This window comes from Dendronephthya gigantea, unplaced genomic scaffold (genome assembly GCF_004324835.1).
Source record: "Dendronephthya gigantea isolate DGI-Jeju-01 unplaced genomic scaffold, DenGig_1.0 000259F, whole genome shotgun sequence".
Taxonomy (NCBI): domain Eukaryota; kingdom Metazoa; phylum Cnidaria; class Anthozoa; order Malacalcyonacea; family Nephtheidae; genus Dendronephthya; species Dendronephthya gigantea.
Window position 1 is genome coordinate 138,017 of NW_021163269.1, and position 25,149 is coordinate 163,165.

Sequence of the window (25,149 nt, forward strand, 5' to 3'; positions counted from 1 at the left end):
TCACATTTGTATACAAGCTATATATAGAAAAATTTTTATATTAAAACACTCTTTGTTAGGTGATATTTGCTTTGTCGTGAATACATATTGAATAGGGTTTACAAACACCCCAAATTTGCAAATACAAAACTAATTCTACTCTGCGATGGTTGTATCCGAATGACATGTTTAATTATTTCGCCTGCTTCGTTTATCAAGGTAAATCCACATCTATTTCCTAGCAATTTTGGGGCGGTGTTTGCCTTCGGCAATTAACGCTTGTTTGGAAACGGCAAAAACATTCGTTTGTGGATTTACCCAAGCGATACTTGTGCCAGACGGATAATTTTGTAAAGAAAACATTTAGTAACATGCTTTGCTAATTAGAACATGGACACTTGTCTAATTGTTAGTTTAACTACATTCGTCGCAGAAACCTTTGGCTTTATGCGCGTTTTGCTACGCTTCTTTCACGAATATTTGTGGCTTTGTGAAGTTTTTAAACTAATTCTTTAGTACACTAATTTGTCAAAGCCCACATGCAACCACAACCGCCTAAAACGCTTCGATTGTTTGAAGGAACGAAAAGCATTCCCAGAAGTTTCATTGTAACAAATTCATTCAAATCAAACAAAACCGAAGTTGTATTGTAACATTTAGAAGTGTTTTGGACCTTTTTACTCGATTGAAATTCGAGAGTTTTGTTACTGGATAATCTTTTATCTTCCGACTTATTTACTTTGCGAAATTGTGTGTTAAATACGTCACGGTCAATGCTTTGCAAATAGCCCAAACGTTTGATCGAATTTTGCCATTCTCGAGCCTTCTTGGCACAAAACCAGCGATATTTCTGGGCGTTTCTCTTGTTCTAATTAGTTCGTTCGCGAATTCTCGAGGAATCCTTGTCAATCTTCAGAGCTGTCATAAGTCATGGCGTCTCACGAACCATGCCAATATTGAAAATAATTAAAGAAGGCTTAACAAACGCGTGCCATGGTACTTAATCAAATCAATGGCACGCGCCCACAATATTATTAAATGCAATTCTTCAAGGTTCAAACATATATATGTATATACTTCACTGGCAAGCATCCCCATAATTTACTGGTTGATTTTGAGCGCGTAAAATGAACTAAAGTGTAGGAACATGTATAAATTTTTTTAAATGTTTATCAAGATGAATTGTTGAAGGTTTGATGAAACTTTAAAGCATTCACCGATTTAGGGGATATATGATTTAATATGAATTACTCTATTTGGGGGAGTAGATTGAATTTCGGCGCTTCAAAATCAAATCATTAAGCGAATAGTTTCATACAATTCAAGTGTTTACTAATGGCCATGATTAGAATCTTGAGTGTGCAGAGACAGTTTGAATAAGTGCCACGCATGCAAGAAATATGGAAGGGGGGGGTTGGTATTAAGAAATATAGCTAAGGTAAGGAGATCGCTATGCTATGTTGAGGTATTGTTATGGTGATTTTAAGGCATACAAGCTATGGTATATCATAGGAAGCTATGGTAACGTATATGTTTTGGTACGATGCGTTACTATGGTTAACTATGAAGTTGAAATATTTGTTAAGGTTAATTACGAGATGTGGAATTACTATGGCCAAGATATTGTTACTATTTGCTACGGTTAAGATAAGGTATCATATGTTATTAATCTGGCACGATATGCTGTTAAGGTATGTTTTGAAACCATGCTAAGGTATGCCACGACACATTGTGTAGTGCTGTATCGTTTGCGATGAATTGTTTTTTTACATCCACGGTGATAGAATCATTAAGATATTATCATCATGACATGAAGCCGTATACCACGAGGTCCACGCTAGCTTAATTATTCATCCATTCAACGACTTTAACAATGCTTTAAATATACTGCATTTTTAATTTCTTTCAGGCAGCCTGCGAATAACAACAACAGGCAGCATGATTTTGGCGCCAAACTATGCAAATACTGAATCACAAGAGTTACATTGAACTTACTCCACATGAGGTCCCAAATTTTGCGATACGATTTTGTTATGCCACCCGTTTGATTTATAATTTATGTCCATGCAAGCATGAAAAAAGTTTACCTCTGTAATAATAGACTATATTCCTCACACATACACAACACAGAAACGTCAAAATGAGTTACGGAAGATGCCTTGTCCTCAAATACAAGAATCCAATAAACGGTCACATCATGATGCTTCGTTGTTACCATCGCCTTCGGCCAAAACAACGAACAAAACACAAGATTCTGACCAAACTCGAGTTCAACAAACACTAAATAAAGCAAATGTTAAGTTTTAATGATTCTTAACGCAAGAAGCTAGCATTTATCATATGTGTTGCTACAGAAGGAAATTGTTTATACCGGATAGCTCTATCAGTTCTAATCTAGTCTCCCTAAATGCCCTCCAGAACGGATCATATCTTATTGATCCAGGAGGTAACCTAAACTAAACTGAATTTTTTTTACTATAGTTTTTTTTCAACTTTGCCTTAATCTATGCTTCTACTCAGTAAAAAAGGACCGTTAATTATCAGCACAATGCAACCTTTCACTGGCTGACGCAATTGCCATTTGACAAGGGCCACCTGGACCAGATTACAAAATATATAACACTGTAAATAGAGCATGTTTGTGTTTACTCTGACTGAGCAAATATGTCTGCAATAACTCGATAAATCATCCAGGGTCTTTCTTCTAGTATATCAGAGAAACCTAAGCTTATAGCTAAGTTTTTTTTTCCTAGAGGCCCAGTAAGGATTATCTCTTATTGATCCAGTGTTACTACAGCCTGAGGAGGAAACCTAAACTAAACTAAATTTATTTATACTGGATAGCTCTATCAGTTCTAAACTGTTCTCCCTGGAGGTCCAGTAAGGATCATCTCTTATTGATCCAGTGTTACTACAGGAGGAAACCTAAACTAAACTAACTTTATTCATACTGGATAGCTCTATCAGTTCTAAACTGTTCCTCTTAGACGTCCAGTAAGGATCATCTCTTATTGATTCAGTGTTACTACAGGAGGAAACCTAAACTAAATTAACTTTATTTATACTACATGGGTCTATCAGTTCCCAGCGGTCCATCAAGGATCATCTACTATGTGATTTTTCCACAAGAGAATCGATTCTTTTACATGCGGCTCTGATTTTAACCGTTCGCCATATATATAGTTCCTAATATAGCCGGATAATAGCTCACCAGTTAAAATGCTCCTAATGAGTTTCCAAGGATTAACACCTAACACTCCAAATAATCACGAGCATTCGGCTACCCACGTCGCCTACAACGCTATTAAACTACATTCATTTGCCAATAATTACCTCTCAATTGTAAAACGCGACAATATTAAGTGGATCATTAATTCATGCCTTGTGTGATGAAAGTTAATCACAAGACAAGCTTTATCGTAAGTATTATCAGGAATAATTGCCTTACTATACAATGCCTGACACGCGCCCGACTCGCTACACTAAATTTATCTTTTGTAAAACGTTATACGGCGTCTGTTGTCTTTGCAACCATTCATCATTGCTTTATCCTGCCGTAATCGCTCCCCTTCGCCAATGAAAAGTGCTTCTGAGCGCGTGTGTTATCAATTAGTCTGGTATAACCTAAACTGAACTAACTTTTTTGACACTGGATAGCTCTAAACTGTTTTTCCTATAGAGGTCCAGCCAGGGTCATCTCTTATTGATCCAGTGTTAGCTACTACAGGACGATACCTAAACTAAACTAAGTTTATTTATACCGGATAGTTCTATCAGTTCTAAACTGTTCTTCCTAGAGGTCCAGTAAGGATTATCTCTTATTGATCCAGTGTTACTACAGGAGGAAACGTAAACTAAACTAACTTTATTTATACTGGATAGCTCTATCAGTTCTAAACTGTTCTTCCTAGAGGTCCAGGACGAAAACCTAAACTACACTAGCTATACCAGTTCAAAACTGGTGATACTCAGAGAGTTACATAGTCATATATTAAGGCTTATACTAAAAATCTAAAATAATAAGCGCATTTAATCTTCACCTTGAAAAGATAAAATCGCACGCCAGACGCCAGCGAAATCTCATAAATATCGTGTCTATTAACCAAATGTCTAGCGTGATCGAGTTATCTCAAAACATGTGCGATTTGCAAATACCGTGGCACGCGTTATGTCACGAGGTTAACAAGGAATTCGATTGTTAATATTTTAATAAAGATTTGATTGTTTTTATTTTCTGACATGAGTAAAGTGCGGCACGCGTCAGGTGGAGATTAGGAAACATTGATAACGTAACAGATATTGAAATATCACGAGCGACAAGGTTAACAAACAAAAGTTCTGATTTCAACTTTTGATAGTTTGGTTTATACTTAGGTTTCCTCTTGTAGTAACACTAGATCAATAAGAGATGATCCTTACTGGACCTCTATAGGAAGAATAGTTTAGAACTGATAGAGTTATCCAGTATGAAAAAAGTTAGTTTAGTTTAGGTTTCCTCCTGTAGCACTGGATCAATAAGAGATGATTCTTACTGGACCTCTAGGAAGAACAGTTTAGAACTGATTGAGCTATCCAGTATAAATAAAGTTAGTTTAGTTTAGGTTTCCTCCTGTAGTAACCCTGCATGGATCAATAAGAGATGATTCTTACTGGACCTCTAGGAAGAACAGTTTAAAACTGATAGAGCTATCCAGTATAAATAAAGTTAGTTTAGGTTTTCTTCATGCAATGTATAGTAACATGAGATCAAAGATATATATCTAGTTACTATACTACGTTTACTTACTATAAACATACCTTCAGTGTTGTCACCTTGGCTCGCAGCCAGGGATGTGAAATTCAGGGTTATCAAACAGCAGAGGTCGCTGTGGTGGTGAGGTATCAATGTTCGATGTGAAATAATATTAAGGAAAATGCAGATGAAAGAAGTGACGGAAAATTAGCATTTGCTTTGCATAAATTTCACCTTGAAAGAGCGATAGTGCTTTTCCGCATAAGGGCTGCTTTCCATTTTCCACGGTCGCGTTTTTTGTACGCACGTACACGCACGTAAAAATCTAAATGCTTTCAAATTTTTATTTTTTAACATCTTGGTCAACAAATGCGTACTAAAATACGCTGAAAACTAACTTCTTTCGATTTATTCACTTAGTTTCTTTAAAGATATCTTATATAAGCATTTAGACTTTTACGGGCGTGTTCGTGCGTGCAAAAACAGTGGGAAGCAGGCCAAAGTGTCTTCTAAGTTGTTGCATAAATTACTTTAACCCAGAAACACACACCGAATCATCAATAGAATCCAACCCTATGCAACTATTCAATCGTTGATTTCATAAGTATAATTTAATACATTTTAAACTCTTTCGCGGGTGAACGCACTTACAAAAAATGCGACAGTAGAAAACAGCCCTGATAGTAAAGCCAGGTTGAAGCGGTTTAGTTCACAAACGTATAAAAGCTAGTAATTTCAGAGCGTTGTTAACAGTCTTGCTGTTTCAAGTTATTTCAAAAGGATATTTGTGAAGAAGGGAAAACATCCCCGTGCCGATTGTCATAGGAATTCCCATTATAATGCATTCGCTGACTCCTGTAAACAAAACTAGACTTCAGTGGATATTATCAATGTTTCATCACAACAACGTTTATCGAATGCGGGCCCTCCCTCCTCGTCACGGTAAAAACGGCCAAACCGATCCTGTTGTATTTCAATAGACAGAATACTGGCATTTTGAAAAGTTTTAAGAACTCTGCATTCAAGTATATCGTTATTTACATCTTCCTAACACGGAAAATGCAGTTTTATCGCTATATTCAGTTAACGAAACACTCCATTTCATTTCAAAATATGATCGGTCTGACCAGTCTTCCCGCTTAAAGGAAAACGCTATAGGTTTACTGTCTAATTTTTACATAAACACTACAGTGTTTACCATCAATGGAGTCCTTTCTTCCGTGGAACGAGGCATCGAATAGATGGTCAGCAGTTTTCTCAAACTAAAAAGTGGACAAATTAATAAACATTACCCCGTCCTCTTTGAATTATTTATTCACTATAACCTTGCTATTCGTATTGTCAAATATTTTACAGTCTTCGACTTGAGTTATTTCACTAATATTTTCCTAACGTCTTCTGTTGAAAAAGACGCGTTCCAATTGCTTTAAGATCAGTGTCTACACTCACCGAGGCTAGCATAAGTACGCTTTCTTTCATTTTTGCCAAACCAAATCTTGTTATGCCAAGGATTTCGCCCTGAGTAAAAATAAAACATTCACATCACCTTCATTTCATCGCAAAGCTTTAAATATCATAAGAAATAGACGTATCGCATACCTTAAAAGACATCAAGTCCGCTAACAGCATGACATGGCGGGCGTCGATACTCATACCGTGATTCGTCATCGTGTAGACGATTTCATTAATAATCGTTACTCTGCAGAAATCAAATCAAATGTTAACTTTAAAATGGCCGGGAGCAATTGAAATATCGGTATCGCATATTTCGCGAGTGACTGAGGCTATATAACTATGTGTTAGCCTTGGGGAAACTCAGTATAAGAAATATATATTGTCGCCAAAAAATTGTGGTTCGTGGGTCTTCGCGCTTCGAAACAATGTTGTTGAAACAAACTCGCTTTCTGAGAAACAAAAATGGTCCCCATTCGATTTGGAAACAATTTTTAAATAATAAACTTGATTTATATTTTCGACTTTTCTTTGAATAAGCTTCCGGGCAATTGTAGACGCAGATGCTTCATTACTAAATTAGACGGCATTACTAAAGTATATCACATCACTTGAGTATATAGGCAAAAGCAAAAAGTTTTAACTTGTCATTTGCACTAAGGTTGGGTTGTATTAAGGCCTATTTAGACTACACAATATGTTGTATGCAATTATCATTCTCACGAATGCAAAAGAGGGCCTATGCCACATTCTTCATTCAATTTTGTTCAGGCTGGAATTTAAATTGTCACGTTTGTACGTGTGTTCATACGTTCACATACGCCAGGGTAGGAATCGTATATGAGAAATTGCATAACGTAAATGGGCCTTTACGACAGTCCGCGATGCCTTTGGCAAAATGAAAAACGACGTATTATTATACACAGTAAACACTCACCGCGCAGACTCAATACCGAGAACACGCTCGACCTCAATTGTGTTGTTTGAAGATGTCGCTGTTCCCTTCACACCTGCAACACAGTTCAGTTGAAACCAGCTCAGTCAAAGGTCGTTTACGGATGTTATTAATCCAGAGAGGCTTTTGTTATGGTGGTCAGTGGTCTTACCCACGGTTGCCATGACACCTCGCAAATCATTTCCTTCAACCAATAATTTATATTTCTCCTGACCAGGCTTCGATTTCTCTTCGTCGATGTGAATAATAGCACGCGTCACGCCTTTCATTCCCTAGAATTTTTTAAAACTGATAGAGCTATCCAGTATAAATAAAGTTAGTTTAGTTTAGGTTTCCTCCTGTAGTAACACTGGGTCAATAAGAGATGATCCTTACTGGACCTCTAGGAAGAACAGTTTAGAACTGATAGAACTTTCCAGTATAAATAAAGTTAGTTTAGTTTAGGTTTCCCCCTTTAGTAACACTGGATCAATAAGAAATGATACTTACTGGACCTCTAGGAAGAACAGTTTAGAACTGATAGAACTTTCCAGTATAAATAAAGTTAGTTTAGTTTAGGTTTCCTCCTGTAGTAACACTGGATCAATAAGAGATGATCCTTACTGGACCTCTACAGGAACAACAGTTTAGAACTGATAGAGCTATCCAGTATAAATAAAGTTAGTTTAGTTTAGGTTTCCTCCTGTAGTAACACTGGATCAATAAGAGATGACCCTTACTGGATCTCTAGGAAGAACAGTTTAGAACTGATAGAACTTTCCAGTATAAATAAAGTTAGTTTAGTTGAGGTTTCCTCCTGTAGTAACACTGGATCAATAAGAGATTATCCTCACTGAACCTCCAGGAAGAACAGTTTAGAACTGATAGAACTATGCACGATACAAAATATAACCAGTTTAATCCTATAGTGTGACCAACCTTGATAACAACATTAGGTAAAGATTTCTTCAGCGTTTGCATGACAAAATGCAAGGCACTCTTGCTGTTTTCTTGTGGATAAACGCAAATGATACACGGACTCAAAATGTGAATATGCTAAAGAAAATTAAACAAAACCGTATTTCATTCTGGATAATTCTCTTCACGATTCCCTTTCGTTTATTTCTTCACAGGTTGCTTTAATTTTACTTCGTTTCAAACGATGAACACAAAGCTAAAATTCGCTGATGCTGGTTGTGAAATTACTCGTGAAATTTCAAAGCCTACCTGACGTTTCACTTTGAGCTTTGGCGCCGTGCAAATGGAAAACACGATTGTCTCTGCATTAACCTCAAGCTGATGAAAGATAAAGTATTAATTTGAACATGTCGAAACTACTTTTGCAAAAGGAGACCTTTTGAAGACTTTCCACAAACACACAAAAGATGCATTGACATATATCTATAGTCATTCAAATACCTTCAAAAGCTTTATTCGATTCAAGTCTAACTTTATAAATAAAACACAGCTGTCAGGAGCGAAAACTTCTTCCACATACTCTGTCACCTAAAAAAGGATAGTTATTTTACACTATATTCTTCTGACGAAATCGAATTTCGAGAAGTGTTTTTGTCTATTTTATTTACCGATTGATCTTTTAAAGTAACGTCTACAGTCAGTTTGGCATTGGACTAGGCTGCAGTGTATACAGGGTTTGTTCTGGACTATTTTCTGTCCCGAACTGAGGAACTACTCCCTTCCATCACCCAAAACACCACAAGTTGAACACGATCTGGTACCCTAGATTTGCGTAGTCTTTACCCCCCCTGAATGCTGCACCATGGCTTCGCATAACCCCCCTGCAACAACGCATCCCAAAAACAAGCCTAACTTCATTTCTTTCTCACCTCTCCCAGCGTGGTCTTCTCCAGTCTCCCCTTAACGATGCGCGCCTCGTCCGGGTCCGACTCGTTGACGAGACCCGCCGATATGATTGGCGTACTGATAGAACGTGATGCGTTGATGATCTCCTTGATACGAGGGACTCCCAGGGTAATATGTGAACATCAATTAAGGAGAACAAACAAGCAAAGACATCACTGATATAAATACTAAGACTGGATGAACCATGCACCTGCTGCATGCACTTATTTCTGAAGGAACATCACATATAAGTTGGGAAAAGGATATTCATAGAGGCCACTCCAGCGAAATGAAAAGTCTTTAAGGTCATCTGGGTACCAGGCTCTCCGATGCTCTGCGCGCACACGGCGCCGACCGCTGTGCCGGGCTCAATTTTCGCTTTCATAAACTTTTCGTGACAAATGTCGATAAATTTTCGCAACTGAAGTGAGGTGCATCTTGACACCCACTCCACAGCTGAGGGAAAATAAAAGAAAATGTTTTGAATCGGCGTTTATTGGACTAACTCATAATAAAATGACACGGGTTGAAACGAAGAGAAGACGAGACTCACCCAAACCAAGTCTTCCTTTTTCAGGTTTGGATTGCATTCTAAAGAGTGGATTTAAATACGATTAACATACTGAGTGGAACAGTCTTAAATATAATGAGGTTGACCTTATATCAATAATGTAAGAGATGATCCTTACTGGACCTCTAGGAAGAACAGTTTAGAACTGATAGAGCTATCCAGTATAAATAAAGTTAGTTTAGTTTAGGTTTCCTCCTGTAGTAACACTGGATCAATAAGAGATGATCCTTACTGAACCTCTTGGAAGAACAGTTTAGAACTGATAGAGCTATCGAGTATAAATAAAGTTAGTTTAGTTTAGGTTTCTTCCTGTAGTAACACTGGATCAACAAGAGATGATCCTTACTGAACCTCTAGGAAGAACAGTTTAGAACTGATAGAGCTATCCAGTATAAATAAAGTTAGTTTAGTTTAGGTTTCCTCCTGTAGTAACACTGGATCAATAAGAGATGATCCTTACTGAACCTCTAGGAAGAACAGTTTAGAACTGATAGAGCTATCCAGTATAAATAAAGTTTAGTTTAGTTTAGGTTTCCTCCTGTAGTAACACTGGATCAATAAGAGATGATCCTTACTGGACCTCTAGGAAGAACAATTTAGAACTCATAGAGCTATCCAGTATAAATAAAGTTAGTTTAGTTTAGGTTTCCTCCTGTGTTAACACTGGATCAATAAGAGATGATCCTTACTGGACCTCTAGGAAGAACAGTTTAAAACTGATAGAGCTATCCAGCATAAATAAAGTTAGTTTAGTTTAGGTTTCCTCCTGTTGTAACACTGGGTCAATAAGAGATGATCCTTACTGGACCTCTAGGAAGAACAGTTTAGAACTAATCATCCAGTATCAACATTACTTACGTCTCCGGAAAACTATAACGAGAGTGTAAATCAGCCACTTTATCGCTCAACTTGTCCGTAAATTTCCTAAACAAACAAGAAACTCCAAATAAATGCAAAGAATTGTAAATGGGTCCGAACACCACAGCTGAAAACCTCTACCTCAATCCCCTCCTGTATTCATCGCTGCAAGTTTGATATTTTTCCTCGTTCAAAACAGAAGCGGTCTGATCTTTAATCTCCGCGGCTGATAATACACACGATTCTTGATCGGGCAGGGATGACTGAGGAAATAGAATTGAAAATAAGGAATATAGTAACTTGTTTTCCACAGTAAACTGTTTCCTAAGAGGAGATCCTTTTATATACTTTGCGAGTTTTGGCGGGAAAACGTTCAAAACATAAAATCATTTCGGCGTATCACTTAAAGTTCATTTATTTTAACTTTATTCCTTAGATTATGTTGTGACTTGTGAACTAAGCTTTGAACTGTATTTGTTGATTGTAAAACACCAAAAGACAAGAGTTATCTCAAAATATAACGGCTACCAACAATGTTATAAATGTCAACGCCATTATCACTGAAATAAATACAAAAGTACCTTCGATTAAAGTATTATTTTCCATTCGCCGTATTCCGAGAAATCGTTTCATTTTAATCATATTTTTAGATTATATAGTAAACATACCTTATAGATGCATTTAGAGTTTGCAAAACATTTTTAATATTTAAAATTTTAGCATACTGTTGCCTGATTATATAACCAAGGTTTAAAGTAAATATTACGTGACACAGAAAAAGATCTCTTTTTAATCCAAAAGCACAAGAAAGCATAAAGTTCTTTACCTGGACATGCGCCAAGATACGGTCAAAATCGACGGGTCTATCCTTTCCCTCCATCGAAGCAGGGTCCAGACTATCCCCGCCATAAACAAACTGGACAATCTCCCCGACGGAATTTCGAACAGTCATATCATACTGGATCGATAAATCTTCCAATGACTAAAAAACGAGAATACATACAACGTGTTGTAAATGCCTTTTCTGTCAACGTTAATGTACAATAATCTTTCAAGGTTGATTGACTGAGGTTCACAGGAATGATTTTAATAATCAACCATTAGCTATTTTCTCGATTCCTTTGTAAATTCAAGTCTTACCTTAACAAGACGTCTTTGCATGTAACCAGTTTCGGCTGTTTTTACTGCCGTATCAACTAAGCCTAAGTTGAAACAGTTTAAGCTGTCAGTAAAAGTGATTTAACTTGGCCATCGTTCATCAAGAATCATCCCCCGATATACCTTCACGTCCGGCCATAGTGTGAAAGAAAAACTCTGTTGGAGTCAGCCCAGAATAAAAACTGTTCTTCACAAAGCCTTTTGCACCTGGAAACTTGGCTAAAGAACCAGAAACATCGTATTTTAATCAGGAGAAGATGCTTATACTGTTCATTTGCATAAAAGATGTCAAATGGATGTCTAATTCATACCGAATTTTCGAAAATGAGGCAAGGATCGATTCTCGAAGCCGTTCGGAGTACGTTTTCCTGACAGAGCCTGTTGTCCAACGCAAGCAATCATTTGTGATATGTTGATGAAGGATCCTGCATGTATAAAAAAGAATATAGAGAGTTATCATTCCGTATATGAGGTCTAGTAATTAGGATCATCTCTTGTTGATCCAGTGTTACTACAGGAGGAAACCTAAACTAAACTAACTTTATTTATACTGGATAGCTCTATCAGTTCTAAACTGTTCTTCCTAGAGGTTCAGTAAGGATCATCTCTTTTTGATCCAGTGTTACTACAGGAAGAAACCTAAACTAAACTAACTTTATTTAAACTGGATAGCTCTATCAGTTCTAAACTGTTCTTCCTAGAGGTTCAGTAAGGATCATCTCTTTTTGATCCAGTGTTACTACAGGAAGAAACCTAAACTAAACTAACTTTATTTAAACTGGATAGTTGACAATCTTGGAGTAATAAAACAGTATTTCACCTTTTGATCCACAGACAGCCATTGTTAAGGGGCTATTGGACTTGTGGAGCTCTCGAAGACAGGCCTTTCCAGCGTGGTCTCGAATCACAGACAATTCACGAAGGATAACAGCCTAAATATAATGAAAACTTCAATAATACGATAGTTGCGTGGAGCTGATTGTGAAAAACCGGCTTCATAGATCTAGGATTAAACGATATGTGATATAATAAGGAAATATTGATGAAAAGAAAAAGCTGAGACCGGTTGAAATTTAGAACTTTAAAATCTAAAATTGAAGTTACTTTGGCCTACGTGTTCTGTAAATAGGTCAATAATATACCTTAAGGCCCTGTTACACGGTGCAATTTTTCCTGCAACTTACAATGCAATTCTACTTTTGAGAGATGTACATTTGGGAACAACGAAACTTTTGTGTTTATTACACTTCATGCACTTTACTTCTGCAAGACTTTTCACTAATTTACATTTCTCAAAAGTAGAATCGCATTGCAAGTTGCAAGAAAAATTTGCACCGTGTAACATGAACTTATAGGACAACAATAAAATTAAAGGGTGGACCGTAAATAAGTGCCGCTGACCTCTAGTGTTTCTTCTTCTGAGCAACCAGGTTGAGTCTGCAATCTGTTTTCTTTAAAATCCTGAATAAACTCGTCGCACTTCGTGTAACCATGACTTAACAGCTCGTCCTTCGCCTTTAGCAAACCATGACCAGGTGTGACGTCGCCAATACCGATTGAAAAGCCTCTGTTTGCTGAAATAGACCGAGAATACCAGCGGTTTTACCATTAAAACATTCACGAGATAGAAATCACTGTTCTGATAATTCAACGAATATAGAAACGAACTTGCTTCCAGAGAGTCAAATAAACAGAATATTCACATCGCATCCAAGAGCTTAGGGGAGCCTTCTATATTTGGTATAGTTGCTATATCCAGTCTATTATCAGATCAGTGAAGCGACAAAGAAAAGGAATACTCTAAAGATCTGTTCACACGATTCAATTTTGTTGGATCCAATTCACCTCTGACGTATGGGATGTAGTGTGTTATCGAAAAAGTAATACTGAATTGGCTTCGGTGTATTTGCTGCCAATATTCATTGCAAGTCGACAGACTATTAAACATCTATCAGAAATGAATTGGATCCAACAAAATTGCCATTCAATTGCCATTCAATAAGCCTCAAAATGGCCATTTTTTCACAGCTGTTAGATGTGTATGATGAGCTGTAAAAATATCAAAACAATACTTACAGAGGAAGAAAGGACAGACACGAGCCACTTTCCACATCGCATCGGCGGCAAACTAGAAATTTAATCAAATATTGCAAATGTTTTCACGTCTCACTAGTAATGTTGGGAAAACGTTTGTAATTGTTTACTAAAATTAAGTTTCCGTCACCTGTTGGCCAAAGTCGCGCAGGAGAACATAAAAAACGTTGTTCTTAGAACCAGATCCCAAAACTGCCTTGTCTAGTGCACCACACATTAACTCGCTGTTATGGACCACGACAACTGAAAGATAAGACAAATTTCAATTCTAAACGACATCGGAATTGGCAATGTTGCGAGGCTTTGTGTTTGCGTAAAGTTAGAAGATTTATGTTCAGTATGAATCTTACAGGAGTCATTCTTGCACAACTCCTCTCCACTGCTGTACTGTTTTCCTTTCACCCGCAAATTCATCTTGACTGAAGCTTCCCGGTGAGATTTTAACAAAACACTGAACACTTGTTTGCCCGTCCACAGCTTAACAGGCTAAATAAGGCAATTCATGAAAGTTTAGGTTTCCTCCTGTAGTAACACTGGATCAATAAGAGATGATCCTTACTGGAACTCTAGGGAGAACAGTTTAGAACTGATAGAGCTATCCAGTATAAATAAAGTTAGTTTAGTTTAGGTTTCCTCCTGTAGTAACACTGGATCAATAAGAGTTGATCCTTACTGAACCTCTAGGGAGAACAGTTTAAAACTGATAGAGCTATCCAGTATAAATAAAGTTAATTTAGTTTAGGTTTCCTCCTGTAGTAACACTGGATCAATAAGAGATGATCTTTACTGGAACTCTAGGAGGAACAGTTTAGAACTGATACAGCTATCCAGTGTTAGTTCAGTTCAGGTTTCGACCTCACTGGGACACTTACCTTAAAAATAGCAGGTGGGGGAAGATTTATCCTCATATCAATGTCTTTGCCCGCCAACATGGCCGCACACAACTGTGTCATATGACTTCTGTCTAAGAATACGTCTTTTTGTGTAAGCAGATAGGCACCTAAAAATCGGAACAAACATTCGTCGGATTGCGACCTACTTTTGACGTATGACATTTTCTACGGGATTTTCCAAGCAATAACCTGTGATAAAATCTTGTATCGCAGCAATCAGGGGCTCCCCGTTCCTCGGGGTGACGAGATTTGACTTCACCTAAAACCACAAGCAATCCATTTAGGATTGAGAGCAACAAGAGTTGATGCAAGTCGGTAAATAAGAGTTTGCATGGCCTTGCATGAGAGCATCTAAACACAACACAAGCATCACCATGATCATTCAACTGAGAAGAAGATTTGCATGCATAAGTCCAATGAGAGTTAACCAGTAAATAACAGCATTTCCTCACCCCCATCAGAGTGAGAGCCTCGGCTCTAGCTTCTTCTGTCTGAGGTAAATGTAAATTCATTTCATCGCCGTCGAAATCAGCGTTGTAAGGAGTGCAAACACACTCGTTGAAACGAAAGGTTCTGTGAGGCTTTACCACCGCCTGGAAAACGAGAGAAGATGCAGACAGTTTAGAACTGATAGAACTATCCAGTATAAATAAAGTTAGTTTAGTTTAGGTTTCCTCCTGTAGTAACACTGGATCAATAAGAGATGATCCTTACTGGACCTCTAAGAAGAACAGTTTAGAACTGATAGAGCTATCCAGTATAAATAAAGTTAGTTTTGGTTGAGGTTTTACTTACAAAATGACTCATAATGCTGAGTTTGTGCAGCGACGGTTGTCGGTTAAACAACACAATATCACCATCAATCATATGACGTTCCACAGTATCCCCTAACTGTCAATAAATAATCTTAATCAGTTATTTGAATTTCATTTTTATTGCAAGTTTAAAATGATGCATTCATTACCTTCAAATCTTTGGCGATAAACTTTCTGTTTCCATATTTAAGGAACCTGAAGATTTTGAACGAAAACACATGAAAATCTGATTTAAAGAGTTCCATTAAAGAGTTCCATTAATGAGTTCCATAAGTTAATGGAACTCTTTACGAGGTAAAATCTCAAAGCACTTCATTATTCAGTGAGATACAGCATTCAAAAATATGATCCAATTCTTACTTTTTAATGTTCGTATCCTTTTGAATGACAAAGTTTGCTCCGGGGTGGGCAGTCGCTCCATTCTCGACCAGTGTCTTCATGAAATCTATATTTGCCTTCGTAACCTATTGAAATGAAAACATACAGCATTGAAAGACCTCTTGCATTCGCTTTCCACAAGAAGCACAAGATGGATTTCGTTTGTTTAAAATGCTTTTCACCTTCTCTGGGTACGTGAGGATTTTTGCAACGTGGATTGGCACGGCGACCTGAGACGTAAACATAAACAAATAAACAACAACTACAAAAACAACAACAAAAGTGGTGCTACGCATCAGTGCATGCTCACCTGATCGATTCTTAGATTTGGATCCGGTGAGATGACAGTTCTTCCGGAAAAATCGACTCGTTTTCCTGAAAGGTTTCCACGAAAACGTCCTTGCTTTCCCTTTAGTCTTTGCACGAAGCCTCTTGTGGGTTTTTTAGGCTGTGAAATATTACATGAAAGATTATGTCAAAGCAAATTATGATAGCAGATTTAGCTGGGTGGCTGTTTAACCGAGATTTTGCGAAGAAATGGGTTTGGAATGAAAAGAGTGTGCTGCATGGGGCCGGTTGTATCAAGCCCGTTTTGGATAAGTCAAAATTAAATAACGATCTTACATCTTTCTTGAATGAGTCAACTTGAATATTATGCACTGAATATGTAGTTGTAAACAGTATCTTTGTATTGAGGTTAAAGCTTGTTGAATAAAACGATAGACTTGCTTTCTATTTTGAACTTATCCACCGTTTAAGCTAAACGGGCTTGATACAACCGGCCCCTGTACAATAAATAGGCAGTCGTTTAGTCATCACAATAATAGTATGTGCTTATTTCAGCTACTTGGTTTCATAAAGACTCAGTAAACCTTTTACTACTCAAAATCATCTGACGCTTTGTTGAATGTCAGGTAAACCAGGCTAATGTGATTTTGAGGCATTGAATCATGAGTCTTTATGAAACCAAAGAAGCACATGTCATTGTCGCAATCACTGTATTACTGTCGGGATCGTGTTATATACTCATTTCAATACGTCAAAGCCATCTCACGTCTTGTTGAATCTCAGCTAAGGCGGGATCATGTAAATATCCCCTTAAATTGCCTTCCTATTCCCTAATCTAACTTTTAATACTTCAAAGAGCCTTTTCAGGAAAGATAATGGAAAAGATGAAAATCTCGTTCTATTCAAAAGGTTGTGGGTCTGAACACACTCTTATTAGCGAGCTAAAGGCTTGGTCACACGATCCAACTTTGTCAGATCCAATTCACTTCTCACTTTTGAAGTTGTTAATACTATTTCAAAGTTATAAACTTACAATACCTGCATGCTCAAAGGAATCCCAGTTGTTTCGCTGTTTATGTACAAAGCACATTGCAGCTGTAGAAAATCCCAATCTTCCTATAAATTGAAGAGAAACATTCTATTTTTTGCACAACATATCAACTATCAACACTCATTTGTGAAACATACAATAATCATTTGAACTTTGGCACCGCCTGAACGGTGTTTGCGAAGGACATCATTAAGAAATATAATCTCTGTCAGTTTCATGGTAACATCATCTTCATTGCTGTAGAAGAAACATTAGATTCAATTAAATAAGTTCCAGCAGGGGTAATATAACATACTAACTTTATTTATACTGCATGGATATAGCTCTATAAGTTCTAAACCGTTCTTCCTAGAGGTCCAGTAAGGATCATCTCTTATTGATACAATGTTATTACAGGAGGAAACCTAAACTAAACTAACTTTATTTATACTGGATAACTCTATCAGTTCTAAACTGTTCTTCCTAGAGGTCCAGTAAGGATCATCTCTTATTGATACAATGTTATTACAGGAGGAAACCTAAACTAAACTAACTTTATTTATATTGGATAACTCTATCAGTTCTAAACTGTTCTTCCTAGAGGTCCAGTAAGGATCATCTCTTATTGATACAATGTTATTACAGGAGGAAACCTAAACTAAACTAACTTTATTTATATTGGATAGCTCTATCAGTTCTAAACTGTTTTTCCTAGAAGTCCAGGAAGGATCATCTCTTATTGATCCAGTATATTACTACAGGAGGAAACCTAAACTAAACTAAAGCTAAAGATTATTTATACCAGATCCAGTAAAGATCATCTCATATAACACACTGACCTGCCTGCCTTAAGATCGCTGACAACAGATGGTCTGATGCAAACTGGGGGAACAACAATTCTAGTGAGAATAAGATCTTCCGGTCGGGAAATACTGGGTAACATTCCAATCAATGGACAATCCTAAGGAAACATATGAAAAAATATAATGAAAATTATCGTCATCCTATTTCGTACAAAAAATATATTGGATGCATCATCAAACCTCATCAGGAACATCTTTGAAAATTGTTAAAACTCTCAATGGATTTAAGATTTCCTAAAGTGAAAAAAAGAGAGCAATAAGCAGTCAGTGAAAAGGCCTGTTTACTGCTTTTTTAACTGCTACAATCAGATTCAAAATTGGAGCAAAATTGCAAGTGTGCAATACATAATGCCCTTTAGCTTTTTTTTATTAGATAACAGGCCATTAATACTTTGTTTGCCATCAAATAATGATTCACCTGAGCTTTTTTTAATAATGGTTCCAGTTCTTTATTATGTTCAAGAGCATTTTGAAATGAGGCATGAAACTCTGAGATCACCGGATGCAAAATCTTCTTTGTCGTTTTATATTTCTCATGAACAATTTTCATCATTCCTACTTTCTTTACATTTCCTACAGTTCAAGGAAATTAGATATGGCAATTAAGATATTCAATAATCTTACAGACATAAAGACTAAGTTAATCCTAGTTAGCCTTAAATTACCAGGCAAGATGAATATTTAATAAAATTCTTTCACTTCTGAAAGTTTTTACGAAAAAAATGGTTTCTCACCGTTAAGACTCTCACAGTACGGGCATTGCGACAACTTGCGACATTTTGTATTGACTTTCTTCAGTATTCCTTTGCGTGCGAGATTACTAAGCGCAGGACGGCGAAGAGATTCCAACGTTGAAATCCTGTCATCTGGTGTCAGCAAAACTCTACTGCAACTCTGAAATAAAATTGGACATGAAACAAGCATTTTTACATGGTTACACACAGGAAGAGTCAAACATGAAGCAGTTTTGACAGGTACAATATAGAGGTTCAGATTTGCAAAGCTGTTCTTTCATTTAGAACAGATATACATTTAGAATTGCTGCCTTAAAATATACCACAAGAAACAAGTGTGTTTGCAAAATACTGGGAAAGTCAAACGTGAAGCAGTTTTAAAAGATGCAAATAAAATTTAAGTTAAGAAAGAGCTCCTAATTCAACAAGTGGTGTACCATAAAAGTATACCTTGCAAACACATTGAAGAATGGCTATTGTTGCCTTAAAATATCCCACATGAAAGACAGGCAATTCAAGATCAATAAATCCAAAGTGACCAACACAGTCGGCAAGCTGTTTCCCGCAGGTTGTACAAGATCGATCCTTGTTGCTGATACCCTGAAAAGGAGGATTGTCAGATACAACATTGCTTCAATCCATACAAGTATTAGTTGGAGGCTAATGATTCAGATTAATTGCAGAAGAGCAGTTGCTGATCATAGACAGAGCAAGCTCCATGCACAGAACCTTCCTGAATGCCAGAATCTATCCGCATATTCCACACCACAGATCCAGAAGCAAAATATTCGACATTACCAGTTGTGGATCCAGCACCCCGTACCCTGCTGGTTTCCTTGCATTCTCTGGCATGTACAGGTTCTTACTGACGCATTGGATCTGTGCATTTTTTTGCATGTGAGATGGTGAGAAAATTCCAAACTCCAGATGGCTTCTGAAATCATAAATAAAATTTGATAATGGGGATGAATTAATTGTCAATCTATCATTTTTAGGTTGTACATCATACCAGGAAATTCACAACATTCGATCAGCCATGCTAGTGATGCTACACACAGACTAGCTACCACAGTACCACACTACCACCAAATGTACAAAATATACAATCACTCGAAAATAATGAAATCAAATCTATTTTACTTACACTCTCCGCGCGACGTCTGTTTCTCTGAACTGTTCCTTCACCATGTTTGTGTTGGAAAACTACATGTTTATTCTAAAATTTAAAGGATTGTTTTTGTAACAAAAATTTTTGTTCCACGAGAACACGACCTTGTATATAATTCCAAATTTATCCCCGAGCCGGTGCGAGGGTATTAGTTCCGCGCGGAGATTAGGAATTACACCCGGAACCCGAGAGTACATAGCAGAATCCAAAGGGGGGTGCGACAGAGGGTATTTTACCCCGGACCCCAAACCTGAAGGGGCCTCCGACTTAAGAGTTAAGAAAGAACCTAAAATTAAAGCATCTTAAAAAATGTTGGGCTCGGTGTATTATTCGCACACTAGTCGAAAGTACGAGTGACAGTCATTGTTATTTTAATTCGGGTTCACTCGACCATGGTCGAATACGCCATTTTGGGGTAGACTCGACCAGTGAAATGAATATACAGTTCACTGGACTCGACCATGGTCGAATACGCCGCTTTCCGGTACACTCGACCATGGTCGAATTCGCATTTTGGGGTAGACTCGACAATGGTCGAATACGCCGTTTTCCGGCGGACTCGACTATGGTCGAATACACCATTTTTCGTTTTCGTTTTATTTTTAAAATCTCGAAAAAAAAGAAATCCCAAAAGAATCCCGAATTACTGAAAGGTTTGGTGTAGAGCTTTTCACTCAATTCAATTTCGTGGCCTTGGGCTTGCTGTGGAACGATGTACCAATTATATAGTTCAGTGGCAAAAGCCGCGTGAGGTCGGCTCGTCCCAGACTCCCACGTTGCTAAGCGAGCGCGTCGCTCTCAACAACATGGCGTCTTTTTATTTTGTTATGTTTCCATTGTGTACTGTTCTCTTTCTGCCTCTTCCTGTCACGCTATTCGAGATCGATTACAAAACGATCGAGGACTGCAGAAGCGTGAAGAAATTCTTTCAAATCTCGAACCTACAATGCGGGGAATGCGAAGACGCTAACGGTAAAGCCGTTTCAACTGATGGCTTATCGTGCACTTGTAAAAGTGGATTCAGAATAGAAAATTCACAGTATTTTGGCGGGCCAAAAGTATCGTGTAGCCCCTGCCCGCGCGATCAGGTGTCTTCCGAAGATAGATGGTTCTGTTTGAAATGCAATAATGGGAGGAAAAACGGCCGTTGTGAAGACTGTAGTGCGAATAAGGTAGCTGTTGAAAGGGATTTAAACGGCGGGAATAGAAATGAACAGTTGTGCCTTACCTGTGCGGCTAATACGGCGATTAATCCCAATGCAGGCGAGGGCTTTTGCAAGGTTTGCCCCTCTTGCAGTGTCGATGTCGAAGCACTCACCAACACAAAAGTTTTGGATATCTCTTATGATAACGACGTTGAAATAAGGAGCAAATTCCTCGAAGATCATTTTGCCACGGCCAAAACATTTTGCAAGGAAAAACAGAATTTCACCGCCTGCCAGCTGCTCGGGAATATGTGCGTTATGTTGGACTATAAGCAAGCTGATGATAACCCTTGTAAGGAGTATCTTGCCATGGTTAACAATCCCCCTGAAGGACAGGCAAAAGCCCGAAGCAAAGGGGGGCAGGATAATGCAAACTGGCCCATATATATGCCATGGTTGTATTACCTCAACAGCCAGCAAGATCCTGGCGTCGAACTCTACCAAGAGGATATTAAGATCAAATTCAAAACTGAGCAATCGTTGCCTTTCCTCGTAGCGGTTTATGCTGCGAATGGTTCTTTTGTTGGCTGAAAAATGATGTATTTAGTGAGTTACAAATGTGTAAGGATCGTGCGTCCAGGTCAAGCTGCCAACAAGTTTGCAACTCTTTACGAGAACAGTTGCGATCTAAATGTGAGCGATCTTTGGCAACGACAGGAGATGTTTTTCTATGACCTGTATTTCAAGTCAAGCAGTACTGGACTGTATGCAATTCCAATGGTTTTAGAAAATTACAAGAACAATGATGAGGACTCTTTTAAATCATGGAATCTTTTGCGGAGGTTTTTTCTCGTAGATAACTTAAGTGGCCGGCCTGCCGTGTCTGGCGACCCGAAAACAGACGCCTCTGCCGACAAGGTTATCCGGGTTGCAGAGATGCTTCAGTTGCACATTCGATTGCGAAACGGTCAGGGTCAAATTTATCCTCCGTATATCAAAGTGAGATACAAGACTATCAAGCTGAATGATGATATCTTAAAGAGGGACCCAACTGTGCGAGTTTCTTTCAGTGTCAACTATGAAATGGACACTTCTTCAATCTCGCAAGATGTCAAGGTAACCTGACCAAATTGCTCTACAAAACTAAGAACTCCAAGACCATGGCGATTAAAAGACCATTGCACAATGTAGTTTTGCCCATATTGTTCACACTACAGTCTTGTCAAAAACATTAAATAATATTGTTAAAACTAAATCAGGTGTAACAATATTGTATTTTTGCACAAGTAAATATAACAAATCCTACATTCTGATTGGTCAAATTTGACGTAAAATGCTGTTATATTAACCTTCAGGTGAATATAAAAAATTTCAAAATGGCAACTGGCCGTTTTGTGGATGTTTCTTACAAAGAGATAAACGAACAAATGAAGTTCTTGTGTCAATTCACTTGTGCAAAAATACTAAAACAATTGTTCGCTTTAGGCTCAGTGGTTATCAGGGAATTTCCTGATAGTCACCTTGTCTTCGGCGAATAATTGTTAAATGTTTATAACAACTCTGAACAATATGGGCAATACAACATTATTCAAACCTGTTCATATCAATATCACAATTACAACCTGAGAACTTTAGCCAGCCTGCGTGTAAGAGGGCATCTGCTTGAAAAATCAGTGTTTCCCCCATCTTGAGAAAATCTACATCCCACTGTAACTATTTGCACTCACCCTTCCATCAGAATGATAGCTATGACAGCCTTCAGACCATATCAAGTACATAACAATTTCCTCTCTCTCCTCCCCAGACTGCTGCAGGAGTATTGTCAGGCTTCGGGATTATATACGGCCTCATTCTCGTGTACAGTTGGCGCCGACGCAAAGGTATAGAAGTTATCGACCTTCCCACAATGCTTCACTTCGTCGCCTTCGCCCTAGGCTCCCTCGCGACCATGTATTTCTGGGTCCTTTTCGGCCTCGCCAGCCTTTGGTTGATCTTCTTCAAAGAACAAGACATCGTGTATCGCCTTCTTCCAACTTCAGAGCAAGAAAACATATTCCGAAACCTGCTCATCATCGCGTTCGTATTCAAATTTATCGATTTGGTTCACGTGATCTCGTCCCAAACCAGCATCGATGTTTTCTTCGTGGACTGGGAACGACCACGCCCCTTGCCCCGTTCCACCAACCAAGGGGTGGACGCTAAAGCCCCTGTTAGCGTGTGGAGAACACTCTTCATCGGAAACGAATGGAACGAACTTCAGACGCTGCGCAAAATTAGTCCAGAAATACAAATCGGTCTGGTGCTCTTCTTTCTCAAGGCGGTTGGGTTCGAGCACCTTTGCACTACAGATCCCGTGCGCAGATATTCGGTTGACTACACCACAGATTACGTGGGCGAACAAAGCCATCTTCTACGATTTGCAGTGGCTGTGCTTCTTTACATGTCGATAGCGTTTGTCCAATGGATTTTCTTTTCTTTCATATACGAACGCTTCCTGGGCGACCCGTTTGGGGATTTCACTGATCTGTGCTCGATGGCAAACGTAAGCGTGTTGATATTTCAGAATAAACTCTACGGCCACTATATTCACGGAAGATCTGTTCACGGGCGGTCCGATACGGACATGTTGGAAATGCACGAACAGTTTAAGCGTGAAGAGGACGATCTTTGCGGAAAACGCGGCCTCGAACCGAATTCCGACAGGCAGACGTTTGACGTGATGGTCACGAGGAAGTTCCGAGCGACATACGACCGCTTTTACGACCCGATCCGAACACAAACGCAGAATATCGAGAAATGCACCTCAGATCCAAGGTAAGCCATATTTCTTCCGATTGGCAAACTATGATAAAAAAATGCATTTTACAGAAATCAAACCTCAGTCACAGAGATGAAAGACACATGTACTAACCACTGTGTTTGGTAGAGTCAAACTAGAAGCATTCTTCTCACATGTGACTGAGGTGAAATTATAATCACACAACTGCATATTACAGGAATCAAACCTCAGTCACAGAGATGAAAGACATATGGACTAACTACTGTGTTTGGTAGAGTCAAACTAGAAGCACTCTTCTCACATGTGACTGAGGTGAAATTATATATTCTGATAAACAAAATTTACCTCACGCCAAACCAGATTTCACCCACATCAACCAATTCCATAACCATCCACCTGTAAATATTTCAGGTCACTCGGCTGGAGTTAATCTTTCCGTGGCTGTTCAGCAGACAATCGAGGCTTATTCTTCTGTGAATAGATTCCTTTCCGCCTTCATCGATCATTCGCTCCGAGAACACGATTACGCCGTAAAAAACAAACTACTTCTTGAAAGAATCTTTGATTTAGAACTTGGGGAACTACCTCAGGACAAGGCAGTGTTTTACAACGACGATGGTCGTTCGTTTACAAACGTCTTTTTCTTCGGTCACGAATGGACGTTGCTACTCTGGGAAGTCCTGTTCTTTGCTATCGTAGATTACGCCGCGTTGAACTTCGTTTTAGCTGGAGTGCTCACCTATCTTCAAAGTCGAATTGTAAAGTCGATCAGAGAGATTCTTGGGAAGAAGAATTTAGCGAAGAAAACTTTGGTCGATGAACGATTCTTGATATAAAATGATGCATTTAGTTCCGACAAAATTGGCTACAATAAAGTGGGTATATTTCTCAGGCATTCAACCAGAATTATGCAGCGAACTAACTTAAAACTTGCCCTTCGAAACAAAATCTTTCGAGATATACTTGACTATTTCATTTTTGCGTTTGTTGTGCTGTTTTAAGTTCTCTCTTTGAACAATTCATAACTGCACAAGAGTTTAGTAGAAGCTATCATCACTCCAAAAGGTCTAACCACACGATCAAATTTTATTGGATCAAACTCACTTCTGACGTATTGAATGTAGTCTGTTATTGATAAAGCAGCATTGCATTGATTTACGTGATTTGCTGCCCATGTACATTTCAAGTCAACACACTTTAAAACATGCATCAGAAGGGAATTAGACCCGACAAAATTGGGTCTAATTTTGACAAAATTTTACTCTATTATTTTTCAGTCCCTTTAAACACAATATACTTTTAAACAAGCCTTCAACGAAATTTAAACGAAATCCAGTCTTAAATTTTCGAACGGTTAAGCAATTCTAGAACTACTATTACAAAAGCAAGAACCACGTACCCTGTCTGTTTTAAAC

At 38.2% G+C, this 25,149-nt stretch overlaps 2 protein-coding genes across 2 annotated transcripts; one reads left to right on the top strand and one right to left on the bottom strand.

Annotated features, from left to right (window-relative positions):
• Positions 1 to 925: 925 nt before the first annotated feature.
• On the bottom strand, positions 926 to 19,838 carry LOC114540975 (DNA-directed RNA polymerase III subunit RPC1-like). The gene is made up of 42 exons (XM_028560961.1): positions 19,787 to 19,838; positions 19,441 to 19,576; positions 19,093 to 19,242; positions 18,643 to 18,802; positions 18,327 to 18,481; positions 18,089 to 18,142; positions 17,885 to 18,006; positions 17,204 to 17,303; positions 17,054 to 17,131; positions 16,038 to 16,175; positions 15,910 to 15,957; positions 15,710 to 15,813; positions 15,499 to 15,544; positions 15,330 to 15,425; positions 14,987 to 15,127; positions 14,724 to 14,793; positions 14,514 to 14,641; positions 13,992 to 14,127; positions 13,772 to 13,884; positions 13,624 to 13,675; positions 12,949 to 13,121; positions 12,368 to 12,479; positions 11,859 to 11,972; positions 11,671 to 11,766; positions 11,530 to 11,591; positions 11,216 to 11,371; positions 10,531 to 10,652; positions 10,390 to 10,455; positions 9,514 to 9,551; positions 9,228 to 9,416; positions 8,945 to 9,096; positions 8,517 to 8,603; positions 8,325 to 8,393; positions 8,037 to 8,153; positions 7,270 to 7,390; positions 7,101 to 7,173; positions 6,311 to 6,410; positions 6,161 to 6,229; positions 5,910 to 5,973; positions 5,497 to 5,566; positions 4,777 to 4,872; positions 926 to 2,259 (listed from the first exon to the last, which is right to left on the bottom strand). Exons 1-41 carry the CDS (start codon positions 19,828 to 19,830, stop codon positions 4,788 to 4,790), a joined length of 4,206 nt encoding a protein of 1,401 aa, XP_028416762.1. The 5' UTR covers positions 19,831 to 19,838; the 3' UTR covers positions 926 to 2,259; positions 4,777 to 4,787.
• Positions 19,839 to 21,549: 1,711 nt separating this feature from the next.
• LOC114540990 (meckelin-like) lies at positions 21,550 to 25,114 on the top strand. The gene is given in 4 exon segments (XM_028560980.1): positions 21,550 to 22,071; positions 22,760 to 23,747; positions 23,749 to 23,769; positions 24,146 to 25,114. Coding segments are annotated over 4 exon segments (1,956 nt in total). The 3' UTR covers positions 24,571 to 25,114.
• Positions 25,115 to 25,149: the final 35 nt, after the last annotated feature.